The sequence below is a fragment of the Uranotaenia lowii genome, chromosome 2 (genome assembly GCF_029784155.1).
Source record: "Uranotaenia lowii strain MFRU-FL chromosome 2, ASM2978415v1, whole genome shotgun sequence".
In the NCBI taxonomy this organism is placed as follows: domain Eukaryota; kingdom Metazoa; phylum Arthropoda; class Insecta; order Diptera; family Culicidae; genus Uranotaenia; species Uranotaenia lowii.
In genome coordinates, this window is record NC_073692.1 from 35,820,879 (window position 1) to 35,835,260 (window position 14,382).

General features: G+C 31.5%; 1 protein-coding gene across 5 annotated transcripts in view; it reads right to left on the bottom strand.

Annotated features, from left to right (window-relative positions):
- The window catches only part of LOC129746178 (blastoderm-specific protein 25D), a 66,491-nt gene that overhangs the window by 45,344 nt on the left and 6,765 nt on the right, over positions 1–14,382 (bottom strand). For 4 of the 5 annotated variants that reach the window (XM_055739716.1, XM_055739715.1, XM_055739714.1 and 1 more), the window contains exon 2: positions 8,770–9,587. In XM_055739716.1, the coding sequence (XP_055595691.1) occupies positions 8,770–9,082 (313 nt within the window). In that variant the 5' untranslated portion in view covers positions 9,083–9,587. Of the gene's footprint in view, positions 1–8,769; positions 9,607–14,382 lie in introns of those variants that run through there. The other variant, XM_055739717.1, reaches the window with a different exon arrangement.

The window sequence follows — 14,382 nt, forward strand, 5'->3', positions numbered from 1 at the left end:
GAACATCTAATTTAATGTAATGATGTAATATAAATGTAATGATGAATTGATACAAAAAAAACATATTTAAAAAAAAATGAGAAAAATGTATGGGGAGATAAAATCACATTGCTCCTTCAAAGAAAGCCTTATCATTAAACCAAATAAATTTAAATGGTTTCGCTGCGCGATGCAGCGAGCACGTGTCATCGCTGCTCGCGATTCGATTGTTTTTGTATTCCATCAGAGGGTGGCATGGAAAGTGACGTGTTATTGACACATGAGTGACACCTCGATGGTGTTTGAAGTGCGAAGAAAGACGAATACAGTTCATGAGAGGGTCATGTAATTCTTTCCTTTGCACACTTTTGGCATCGATTCTCAACAAGTGGGGTGGAAATGATAAGTGGCTTGTGCAATAAAATAAAACTAGGAAGTAAGGTGCAATTTACAGTAAATGACCATTCTAGCAACCAATTGACCCAACACATGTCTGGAGTAGTAAAAATATTCAGTTAGGTGACTGAAATTACGGTATACCTGTATATTTTCGTTTCTGAGAACAAATGAAATCAGGTTCGTTCAAAAAATTTTCCCCTCATGTTTTGACAATTTTCCTTCATTAGCTTATAATTTACGACTATCTGAATGGGGAAATTTCACATTTAAAAAACTGGCGCCACTAGGTGTAAGAATATAGAACACCCACTCGGCCCCCCTCTCTCTATCTCTCGTCTGTCGAGGTGCACCCGACGCAGAAATGACCATATCGCGTGAATTTCCACGGTTTTTACCCTCTGGGTTGGACCGACAATAAAAGAAAAACAACGGAACACGGTAACATCAAGAGGTGTGGGAAATTATTGTCCGGTGCAATTCCCATCAGGTGTTGTCCGACCCTTGCTTCCCAATTCTCGCCCTGTACTAACTTCACCGCTTGACTACTTTGGCACTAGAAGTTGTAGAGCATCAAGTGCCACGCGACTTGAAAACTTTCTACAGGGAACAGGCTAAACAAAAAAAAAATACCACTAGGTACAGAATAAATACCATCGTCATGATGTGGGGTTGGGATTTTATTATTTGTTTGGTCTACGTGCGGCCGTGTCCAGGGCACTTGTGTAGACGAACGATATTATCCCCGACTTCTTCAGGGGGTTCGTCGCATTGCGCTGAACGAGTTCGTGTTTCCGTCCGTGTTTTTGAACGTGTGGTTCCATTAGCGGAAGTGCCTCGAGTAGCAGTAATGAACCGAATCTATTCGGGAACGATTGGTGCTATCGATTGGTTTTTTGACAGGTGAAATGGATGACCCAATTATGAACTGCACCAGAAATAAATAGAAGTTTGGCGGGTTTCTTCAAGATTTCACTGCTTTGTGTTTATTTTTGTTTTGAGTTTTTTTAAATTCCGTGTTAGGATCTACAAATCAGAGTTCTGAACATCAGGAAAAACTGTCTTTAATTAAACAGCATTTTCTTAAAAAAAAAAACAGGCGCTAAAAACAGCGCCTAAAAGTTATAAAAAGGCTTTGCAAAAATAGTCATAATTAATCCGCATAAGGACCAAACCAATTGTAATCTTTTTTTTTTTTTTGCTATCCATCGGATAGCGAAGAAGCTTATGAGTTTTCCTATCAAAGTAATCGAGATTTAAAAAAATTGAAAAATTTTATCAGACCCGTAAGTATATAAACACATTTTGAGCTGCTTTCAAATTTTATAACTTTGAAAAATCTTTCCAGAGAATCGGAAGAACATTAACCGGCGTGTTTCGGAAGTGTAAATTTAAGTTTTTTTAAATAATGCCATCATCCATGCAAGCAAATAAACAAACAAACATGCATAGTAAATTTAATTTTCAAATCAAGCTGCTCATGCATACTAATCTCTATCATAACACATACTAGTTTTATCATGAAACGTTTCAATTTTTCTACCCACGAAGTAAAACAACGCATCCTTTCATTGAGAATTTTACAAAAAAAAACACAGTCGAATTTACTATGCGCATCCAAATTCAGCACATGGTAAAATAACTATGCGTGAAGTATTTTAAATGACAAAGAATATTTGACTCAAAAATATGGTAGCTTGTTGTTCATTTAAACCATGGATTTAGTAGTTTTACTATGCTTTTCTTTTGAGTATAGGCTAGACTGCCCTAAATTTGTATGAGAAATGTCAAGCTTGTGAAATGTTATGCGCTGCATGCTTAAATTGATCCTAAGCCTAATACAAGATTTCATGCCAAATTTGGGCCCGATCGGATCACGGGAATCGGTCGCTCAACGAGCCTAAAATTTGAATGGGATTTTGAGACATTTTGTTCGGAGGGGACCACGAAAATCCAGTTTTTCATGAAAAACTTTGGTCCCTTCGGCCGATTTCTTTTGAAAATGGTGTTTCTTAAAGCGTAAACTATGACAAATATTTCATCCGAAGACTGCATTTCGATTCGACTTATGATAAAAAAGTTATCAAACTTCAAAAATGGGGTAACTTTTTTCAGGGTGATATTCATCACTGTTAATGATGCGTCAAAATGTTCGAAGCAGTGTCTCTCATTAATAGTGATGAATATCACTCTTAAAAAAGATTCTTTTTTTGAAGCTTTATAACTTTTGTGTCATAACTTGAATCGAAATGCAGTCTTCGGATGAAATATTTTTCATAGTTTAGGCTTTAAGAAAAATCGTTTTTAAAAGAAATCGGCCGAAGAGGACCAAAGTTTTTCATGAAAAACTGGATTTTCGTGGTCCCCTCCGAACAAAATGTCCCAAAATCCCACACAAACTTTAGGCTCCTCGAGGGACTCTTTCCCATGATCCGATCTGGCCCAAATTTGGCATGAGACCTTGTACTAGGCCTAGGATCAATTTAAGCCTACAGCGCATAACTTGTCGGATCAAATGTCGGGTCATTTGGGGCACTCTAGTGTAGGCTCAAAATAGAACATCGTTTTACTGTTGTTTTTTTTCTGTGCTTTATCTTCAGTTTTCTCTAGTATAAGTACATAGAAGCTAAGTTTTTTGTAGAAAAATTAGGAAAATTTGAAAATAAAAATTCTGAATTTAACTATAACTTAAGGTTTAGCTTGTTTGGTTTTTGAATACATAAGCAAGTTTCTATTAACAAATTGTCATTTTTGTCATTGTTGTCATTTTTGTCATTTTTGTCATTTTTTCATTTTTGTAATTTTCATCAGTTTTGTAATTTCTGTGATTTTCGTCAGTTTTGTCATTTCTGTAATTTTTGTCATTTTTGTCATTTTTGTCATTTTTGTCATTTTTGTCATTTTTGTCATTTTTGTCATTTTTGTCATTTTTGTCATTTTTGTCATTTTTGTCATTTTTGTCATTTTTGTCATTTTTGTCATTTTTGTCATTTTTGTCATTTTTGTCATTTTTGTCATTTTTGTCATTTTTGTATTTTTTGTATTTTTTATAATTTTTGTCATTTTTGTCATTTTTGTCATTTTTGTCATTTTTGTCATTTTTGTCATTTTTGTCATTTTTGTCATTTTTGTCATTTTTGTCGTTTTGGTCATTTTTGTCATTTTTGTCATTTTTGTCATTTTTGCCATTTTTGTCATTTTTGTCATTTTTGTCATTTTTGTCATTTTTGTCATTTTTGTCATTTTTGTCATTTTTGTCATTTTTGTCATTTTTGTCATTTTTGTCATTTTTGTCATTTTTGTCATTTTTGTCATTTTTGTCATTTTTGTCATTTTTGTCATTTTTGTCATTTTTGTCATTTTTGTCATTTTTGTCATTTTTGTCATTTTTGTCATTTTTGTCATTTTTGTCATTTTTGTCATTTTTGTCATTTTTGTCATTTTTGTCATTTTTGTCATTTTTGTCATTTTTGTCATTTTTGTCATTTTTGTCATTTTTGTCATTTTTGTCATTTTTGTCATTTTTGTCATTTTTGTCATTTTTGTCATTTTTGTCATTTTTGTCATTTTTGTCATTTTTGTCATTTTTGTCATTTTTGTCATTTTTGTCATTTTTGTCATATTTGTCATTTTTGTCATTTTTGTGATTTTCGTCAATTTTGTCATTTTTGTCATTTTTGTCTTTTTTGTCATTTTTGTCATTTTTGTCATTTTTTTCATTTTTGTAATTTTTGTAATTTTTGTAATTTTTGTCATTTTTGTCATTTTTGTCATTTTTGTCATTTTTGTCATTTTTGTCATTTTTGTCATTTTTGTCATTTTTGTCATTTTTGTCATTTTTGTCATTTTTGTCATTTTTGTCATTTTTGTCATTTTTGTCATTTTTGTCATTTTTGTCATTTTTGTCATTTTTGTCATTTTTGTCATTTTTGTCATTTTTGTCATTTTTGTCATTTTTGTCATTTTTGTCATTTTTGTCATTTTTGTCATTTTTGTCATTTTTGTCATTTTTGTCATTTTTGTCATTTTTGTCATTTTTGTCATTTTTGTCATTTTTGTCATTTTTGTCATTTTTGTCATTTTTGTCATTTTTGTCATTTTTGTCATTTTTGTCATTTTTGTCATTTTTGTCATTTTTGTCATTTTTGTCATTTTTGTCATTTTTGTCATTTTTGTCATTTTTGTCATTTTTGTCATTTTTGTCATTTTTGTCATTTTTGTCATTTTTGTCATTTTTGTCATTTTTGTCATTTTTGTCATTTTTGTCATTTTTGTCATTTTTGTCATTTTTGTCATTTTTGTCATTTTTGTCATTTTTGTCATTTTTGTCATTTTTGTATTTTTTGTCATTTTTGTCATTTTTGTCATTTTTGTCATTTTTGTCATTTTTGTCATTTTTGTCATTTTTGTCATTTTTGTCATTTTTGTCATTTTTGTCATTTTTGTCATTTTTGTCATTTTTGTCATTTTTGTCATTTTTGTCATTTTTGTCATTTTTGTCATTTTTGTCATTTTTGTCATTTTTGTCATTTTTGTCATTTTTGTCATTTTTGTCATTTTTGTCATTTTTGTCATTTTTGTCATTTTTGTCATTTTTGTCATTTTTGTCATTTTTGTCATTTTTGTCATTTCTGTCATTTTTGTCATATTTGTCATTTTTGTCATTTTTGTGATTTTTGTCAATTTTGTCATTTTTGTCATTTTTGTCTTTTTTGTCATTTTTGTCATTTTTGTCATTTTTTTCATTTTTGTCATTTTTGTCATTTTTGTCATTTTTGTCATTTTTGTCATTTTTGTCATTTTTGTCATTTTTGTCATTTTTGTCATTTTTGTCATTTTTGTCATTTTTGTCATTTTTGTCATTTTTGTCATTTTTGTCATTTTTGTCATTTTTGTCATTTTTGTCATTTTTGTCATTTTTGTCATTTTTGTATTTTTTGTAATTTTTGTCATTTTTGTCATTTTTGTCATTTTTGTCATTTTTGTCATTTTTGTCATTTTTGTCATTTTTGTCATTTTTGTCATTTTTGTCATTTTTGTCATTTTTGTCATTTTTGTCATTTTTGTCATTTTTGTCATTTTTGTCATTTTTGTCATTTTTGTCATTTTTGTCATTTTTGTCGTTTTGGTCATTTTTGTCATTTTTGTCATTTTTGTCATTTTTGCCATTTTTGTCATTTTTGTCATTTTTGTCATTTTTGTCATTTTTGTCATTTTTGTCATTTTTGTCATTTTTGTCATTTTTGTCATTTTTGTCATTTTTGTCATTTTTGTCATTTTTGTCATTTTTGTCATTTTTGTCATTTTTGTCATTTTTGTCATTTTTGTCATTTTTGTCATTTTTGTCATTTTTGTCATTTTTGTCATTTTTGTCATTTTTGTCATTTTTGTCATTTTTGTCATTTTTGTCATTTTTGTCATTTTTGTCATTTTTGTCATTTTTGTCATTTTTGTCATTTTTGTCATTTTTGTCATTTTTGTCATTTTTGTCATTTTTGTCATTTTTGTCATTTTTGTCATTTTTGTCATTTTTGTCATTTTTGTCATTTTTGTCATTTTTGTCATTTTTGTCATTTTTGTCATTTTTGTCATTTTTGTCATTTTTGTCATTTTTGTCATTTTTGTCATTTTTGTCATTTTTGTCATTTTTGTCATTTTTGTCATTTTTGTCATATTTGTCATTTTTGTCATTTTTGTGATTTTCGGCAATTTTGTCATTTTTGTCATTTTTGTCTTTTTTGTCATTTTTGTCATTTTTGTCATTTTTGTCATTTTTTTCATTTTTGTCATTTTTGTCATTTTTGTCATTTTTGTCATTTTTGTCATTTTTGTCATTTTTGTCATTTTTGTCATTTTTGTCATTTTTGTCATTTTTGTCATTTTTGTCATTTTTGTCATTTTTGTCATTTTTGTCATTTTTGTCATTTTTGTCATTTTTGTCATTTTTGTCATTTTTGTCATTTTTGTCATTTTTGTCATTTTTGTCATTTTTGTCATTTTTGTCATTTTTGTCATTTTTGTCATTTTTGTCATTTTTGTCATTTTTGTCATTTTTGTCATTTTTGTCATTTTTGTCATTTTTGTCATTTTTGTCATTTTTGTCATTTTTGTCATTTTTGTCATTTTTGTCATTTTTGTCATTTTTGTCATTTTTGTCATTTTTGTCATTTTTGTCATTTTTGTCATTTTTGTCATTTTTGTCATTTTTGTCATTTTTGTCATTTTTGTCATTTTTGTCATTTTTGTCATTTTTGTCATTTTTGTCATTTTTGTTATTTTTGATTTTTTTGAATTTTTTGTAATGTTTGTCATTTTTGTCATTTTTGTCATTTTTGTCATTTTTGTCATTTTTGTCATTTTTGTCTTTTTTGTCATTTTTGTAATTTTTGTAATTTTTGTTATTTTTGTCTTTTTTGTAATTTTTGTCATTTTTGTCATTTTTGTCATTTTTGTCAGTTTTGTAATTTCTGTCATTTCCATCATTTTTGTAATTTTTGTCATTTTTGTAATATTTGTCAGTTTTGTGATTTTTGTCAGTTTTGTTATTTCTGTCATTTTTGTCATTTTTTTTTTTTAATTTCTGTCATTTTCATCATTTTTGTAATGTACACTGCCGGCCAAAAGTTTGGGATCACCCACTAAAAAACATGCAAATTTTGATCGTTCATATCTCAGCCGTCTTAAGACATATTGAAAATCTTCTGATCTCATTTGAAAGATAACGAGCAATAGCTATCTCGGAGGTATTTTGTCCAAATATAATGTTTAAGTTTTGAACTTAAAACTTAACCTAAAGTTATAACATTTTCAAAAAGTCGCACTCTATACTCAAAGCCGATCATCTCGGGATAGGGTGGACCAAATCTCAAAATTTGAGTGGCATTAAAATTCCTGTTCTTTACTTCTCAAAACACAATCAAAAATATTTGAGAAAAAATTCAAGAATGTATTTTTAATTAATAAAAAAGACACTTGAGTTATCGTCCAAAAGTTTGGGATCACCTCTTTGTATGGTGAGTTTGGGATCATTCTTATAAAAACATGCAAATTTATTTTATTTATATCTTTCTCATCTAACATCGTATTGCAGAGCTGAAGGGTTCATTTGGAAGCTTAGGAATGGTTGTTTTTTAATAAATTCATTCAAAAATTATATTTTAAGGTGAGAACTATAAAAAAAATCTGGGAACTTTCAAAAAAACAATTAAATTTAGGTGATTTTTTATGGTTATCACTTCAAAATATAATTTTTGAATGAATTTATTAAAAAACAACAATTCCTTAGCTTCCAAATGAACCCATCAGATCTGCAATACGATGTTAGATGAGAAAGATATGAATAAAACAAATTTGCATGTTTTTATAAGAATGATCCCAAACTCATCATACAAAGAGGTGATCCCAAACTTTTGGGCGATAACTCAAGTGTCTATTTTATTAATTAAAAATACGTTTTTGAATTTTTTCACAAAATTTTTTGATTGTGTTTTGAGAAGTAAAGAACAGGAATTCTAATGCCACTCAAATTTTGAGATTTGGTCCACCCTATCCCGAGATGATCGGCTTTGAATATTGAGTGCGATTTTTTGAAAATGGTATAACTTTAGGTTAAGTTTTAAGTTCAAAACTTAAACATTATATTTAGGCAAAATACCTCCGAGATAGCTATTGCTCATTATCTTTCAAATGAGATCAGAAGATTTTCAATATGTCCTAAGACGGCTGAGATATGAACGATCAAAATTTGCATGTTTTTTAGTGGGTGATCCCAAACTTTTGGCCGGCAGTGTAAGTACTTTTTTTTTTGTTACTTTTGCACTCTTTGCCTTTTTGTCATTTTTGCAATTTCAGTCTTTTTTTTTCAAATTTGTCATTTCAATCTTTTGTAATTTTTTAATTTTTGTTATTTTACTTATTTTGTTTTTTTTTTAATATTTGTTATTTTCGATATTTTTTGTAATTTTAACACATTACGTAAAATTTCCTCATTCCCTCCAAGCTATCCTATTTTTAACCAAAATTAGCCAGAAGTCGGTGAAACATGGGAAACCAGGTAGTGGTGTACGCTTGTAAGTTGTTTTGCAACGATCAAACAAACCAAACAATAAGTAATTTCGGCTCTTAAATCGGTTTTGACAAACTAAACTACTTTAGTATATAGCAATGGCACGACATGACATGAAATGCCACCGGGTCATCATCAGCAAACACCGAAAGTTAGAGAAGAAGAAAAAACAGCCATGTGCCCTTAAAATGTGTTCATCAAACCGCCGATTTTATCTCCCATCTTTGGGAAAGTTTTGAGTGACGGTTTTTTTTTCTTGTTTTCGGTTTTGGTTGAATGATGAAATGAGATTTATGACGATTTATTTTTTTCTTGTTCGGTGAACTCACCTGTGCTGCTGTTGCTGCCGGTTCGCTGCTCGACTTCACCCGTGCCAACATCACATTTGCCGGCACCTTGATGATGTTCCTCGTCGTCGTTCAGGATGTACAGTAAACCCTCGCGAAACTCTTTGAATGTAGCACGTTGCCTATCTTTGCTGAGCAACACATACTGCACTAACTGTTGGCTGCGTTCCTGCAGTTCCAGCGTATGGCACAGTTTCAGAAGCGCTTCCCGATCCAACCGGCCACAGGAATCGACGTCGTGCGCTTGGAACATCTGATAGAGCCGTTGCTCGTACGGGTCTGGTGAAAGGGCCATTTCAATTTGTACACAAACAAATTTCACTTAACCCACCCCAACAACAACACTTGCACTTGACGAAATAATCTGAATAGTAGATCTGTATATTTGGGTACGAAGCCAACAAATTGATGGCCGGATCTCACGTGCCACAACAACGACGGGGGGAGGCCGGATTTTCACCTCTTCTTTTAGCAGAAAAAAAATCCCCAAAAACACTTTGACGAACCGCTGATGATGATGATGATGCGATGGGCTGCTTACAAAACACTTGTATGTACCACGATCAAATGATGGGTTGGAGGTGTCTTCTAGTAACTTGCAAGGTATTTTCTTGCAACGCGGATGGTGTTTTTTATTCCTTCTTCTTCTTTCACTCAATGACGTAATTTTCGGAAGGACCACCACCGGGCGTTTCTTTCCATGTTGCTGCTGTTCGTTCGAAATGACTAGCTCAAGCACCGCACGAACAATGTTTTTTCGATAACCTGCTGATGCTCACAAACTCGCCGAATTGTTGTGACTATTTTAAGAAAACGATTTACCTTATAACAGATATTCTAAAGGGTTTAGACCTAGTTGAAATGGTTTAGTTTTGAGCGATCTTTAATCTAATTTGTTTCGAGTTTTCCATTGAGAGAGGCGTCCTCGAGAAGTCGGGTCATTGCTTAAACAGTTTGATTTAGTCATCGATGACTGAGAACTGAACTAGGTACAATATTAATTTTTGAAACATAAAATTTGGTACAGAAACGTTATTAACACTAAACGTACCGGAGGCGGTCAAATGACGGTTTTGGAACTTTAAATGATAAGTATGCCTTATATAATTTTTTTTTCGCGAATTTAACGACAGGACTATTTTTATTTTTAAAATGCAAGTATTTTTGCGTTTTTTAAATTTTTCTAAGTGTTGTGGTTTGCGAATAACGCATGTGGTATACCTATTCATACAGCGAGCGGTCAAGAACGAAAAAATATTACACAGCTTGATTGGGGCTTATTCTGCGAGGCTCATCTCGTGACTTATCAATTTTCCCCTCGTTGTGCTGATCTGACAATAATCCCCTAATAAAACGGGGTCATCGTAAGAGAGCGTGAGAGAGATAGAAGGAGGAGCTGTTACTAATAAGTCGACATTAATTGCTGAATTTCATTGAACGAAATCAGAGGTTTTTTGAAAAAAAAATGTAAAGAAGAGATGAATTACTAATTTCCTCAATAAACTTATTTTGATATCCTTTCATACTAGAGACTTGTCCATATTTGTATGGGATGATTTTTTTAACATTTTTTTTAACGGGACATTCTCCAGATTGGTGCTATTATGTGAAAAAAAAAAGATTTTTTGAAAGATTCAGCTCAATTGATTGAAGCACGAGCTGGCGCAATCGACTTGTATGGAGATTGTCGGCAAAGTGTATGAAAATCAACATACTTTCACTCTTTACGCCCTAGAATATGCCTCCTGTACGCTAAATAGCTCAGAATTGCATAATTTATAGTTAAAAAAATGAGGAACAAGTTTGTTAGTAGATTGCAACGCGATACGAGTTCACTGCGGTGAGATATTCGCAACTGAATGTGTGATTTTTTCGCATTTCGTAGATATTTCAACTTTATTGAAAACTGCAAAGAGTTTTGACTTATGCTTTAAAAATTATTCAAAATCTATTTTGGTTTGAAATTATTTTAAAATTCCCATATTTAACCAATTTAGAAAATAATAAACAAAAATCAAACTTCTTTTTCCGAAGTGAATATAACATTTTGTTAAAATCTTTTGCCCATAAAAGTGCGCATGATTTTTTACATGTTTTCAAAAGTTTAACCTGGGGAAACATCCTTGAGTATCTTGTTGAGAGTTGCACGATCATCTACGAATGACAGTGTGGAATATTCACATAGATGGATAAATATCCACGGAATATCCACTTCGCACGGAAAGTCTGTCCAGATTCACACCTGTGCAAAAAAAAATCCGGAATGTGCCTCCAGATAAGTGTGGTCTGGTCTGGATTCCAGCTTTTCGATGGTCGAATTCTCACTTGCTCTAGCGTTTTGCCAATTTTAGCTATTTCTATCATTTTTGTAATTTTTTTTTGTCGATTTAATCATTTTTTTTGTATTTGTCATCTCTTCATTTTTGTGACTATACCATTCGGTTTTTTTTTGGTAGTTTATTAATTTTTTTTCTTTTTATGAAATTTTATTGTTTTTGAAATCCTTGAAAATTTTACAAACTTAGCACAATTCTATTTTGTCACATGTGCCATATCGAACGGTTATTTGAAAAAAAAAAAAACAATACAAATAAAAGATTAGAGATGACACAAAAATATGAAAAATTTATGTAAAATGTATAAAATGTAAATATGACATGATAAACAAAACCAAAAAAGGTGCCTTATGAATCTATAACATTATAAAAAGTAATAACAAATGCCCAAAAATTTTCAAAAACTGACGAAAAATGATGCTTATGACAACAACAACAGTTAGATTTTAGAAACAACCAAAAAAAAGTTGAAAAAACCGTTCGTTTTTGGCACGATCCGATTTTGGCGACAAAAGTGTTCTGGTATGTTGCCAAAATCGAGAAGGACGTGTTATAAATCTTTGTTTGAACATCCTGCCAAGGCAAAACCTTTTTATTTGCTTATATTCCTTAAAAAATATCGCTTTTTTCTGTTACTGTAAGTGTAACTGTAGTATTTGATGAACTTTTTTTTTAATTTATAAATTCTCTACTGATCCTATTGAAAAAAAATCAAGGGAGGAGGTGACCATTTTCTGAATTGGAATTTATTTGTGAATTTTGACCATACATATAGGAGAGATACGGAGTTAATCTTAGATTGTAAGAGCTATGCAAAAAAAAACATCACAAACTATCCGGTTAGATGAAAAATGTCGTAAATTAACAGATTTTTTATTTCATTAAACCTCCAAAGCTGTTCAGGTCAATATGACCCGAAGCGCATTTTTCAAACATCTTTATCATCATTCCAATATACTGAAGAACTGGAAATTTTGACAGACCAGGTATGTTCTATGAAAATAAAGCTCAAATTAACGACAAAATTAAAATTTGAGTTTTGAAATCGGTTCATTGGGAAATGAAATACAGCTAAGCGAAGCCAAAATTGTATGTCGTTTCTTTAAAGTATGATTTTTTTTCTACCGAAAGATCTGAGATAGCGGTAAAACTTTCATTGGACCCTGTGGTAGTTTTGCATTTCAACTTGAAATTATAGAAATCAAAGCAATCATAAACTATACACAAAAATATAATTGTCAATTAACATAGGAAGATTTCGAATGAATACAAGCATATACATAGCTATCAGTTGGAAGTTATTTACCATATTCAATCCGGATATTCCCTGATTACAACATTGGCGACGAGGCGAACCCTGTGCACGGAATGTTACAAGAAATATTTAGCTGAGTAAGTAATAAATATGGTGAAATAATACACCAGAATCTTAAAGAAGATTCGACAAAATAATCTCAAACGAGATATTTTAAAAGCCTCAAAGGAGAGCTCAAATTAGTCTCAAAGGAGACCTAAGCCTCCAAGGAGAGCTTGAAATAGTCTCAAAGAAGACCTTAGCCTCAAAAGAGAGCTTAAAATAGTCCCAAAGAAGACCTTAGCCTCAAAGGAGAGCTTAAAAAAGGTCTCAAAGGAGACCTAAGCCTCAAAAGAGAGCTCGGAGCAGTCTCAAAGCAGACTTTAAAAAAGGTCTCAAAGGAAACGGGAAAAAATCACAAACAGAGTCTCAAAGGAGACGAAAAAGTTCTAAAGGAAATGTTTAAAAGTTTTAAAGATATACAACTAAGATTTTTATTTCAAATGAAATATTTTCTTCCACACCACGTCAACGTGGTGTTATCGGCATCATTTTAACATAAATGTAAGTCTCGATATCTTTGAGAATATTAAAGGAGGTTCAAGTTTCCTTTGAAAGTTTCCTCTGAAAACAAGCAAGTTTAAATGAAAATATTTCCAATCAACAACTTCTGCATCTATGGCAACCTGTTCATTCCATTCTGGATAATGCAAAATCTCGATATGAAGGATTCTGTAGGATCTCAATCTATGAATATTCTGAAAGAAATAACGGAACCGAGAAGCGCTCAAGAAAGGCTCGAAGAATCGAAGCTGGTTCCACCGACCGAAATTTTTTGCCCAGAAAGAGAATACGGAAGTTGACAGCGAGGATATCCCGAATGATCCTAGTTCAGTCATGAAAGTTATCGTTCCCCAGTCCCGGATCGTGTCCGTTTTTTTTTCGAGGAAATTGATCACACTTAAAACATTTAATTTAAATATATTAATTATGTCGACAACCAGTGGAACGTGATTAGCTGGGGGAGGAAGACTGAATAAAAAAAGAAAAACATCTTTCAAACGTCAAATTTCTCTCATCAATCTACCGACCAGTGCGAAGGTTCAAAATTGTACTTTCTTATTTAGAAATTTTTAATAAAACTTGTTTTATGCTGAAAAGCACTTGTTTTGCATAAAACAATGGTTTAATTATGTTTTGTTTTGCTCTGGCAAATTCTTGCATGATCAGGCGTATTGAGTCGCTCAAATTTCGTCAAAGTTTTGAAGCTGATAAATAAAAATGGTTTGATTAATGGTTGTTCTAAAAATAAAGTCAAATCTAAATTTAGCACCTAAACAACTGAGTTACATGACTCGCTACACGAAACTGATCTTCTAAAGTTTAAATTTGAACGATGCAAACTAGTTTTAAATAATAAAAAAATAATAATAATAAATTTGAACGATTGCAAATCTTTTCAACAATTGCTGGCTTTTTGCCGAACAGTAAAAAAACGATACAGAAAACGATACAGCAAATTTCAGTCTTCCTCCCCCAGGTGCATGCTTCCGAAAATCAATCATTTTCACTGAGCCATGCTTGACTACATTCAGAGCCAAAAAATCAAAGCAGTCAAATTTTCCTTCTTCAACCAAATCATACAAACAATCATGCATGACAACGACGCTTCTGTATTTGAAACACTTTTGCGATACATGATGAGGTAAAAAAGGACGCAGACTATCAGCAACGAACGTCTCGATGCTGATTTCCTTCCCCTAACGACTTTCAACCTTTAGGATCATAACTGATATGTATCAGTTCTGAGCGATCTATGTAGGCTATCAGATGATTTTTTATTTTTCGTTTTGCCTAGAAGGACAAAATCGTGACTAGGTAACCGCAATGAACTGTCCAGCATGTGCTACAGCCTTTTCGAACATGTGGTCCTGGTATTTATTCAGATTTTTCCTTTTGAAACAT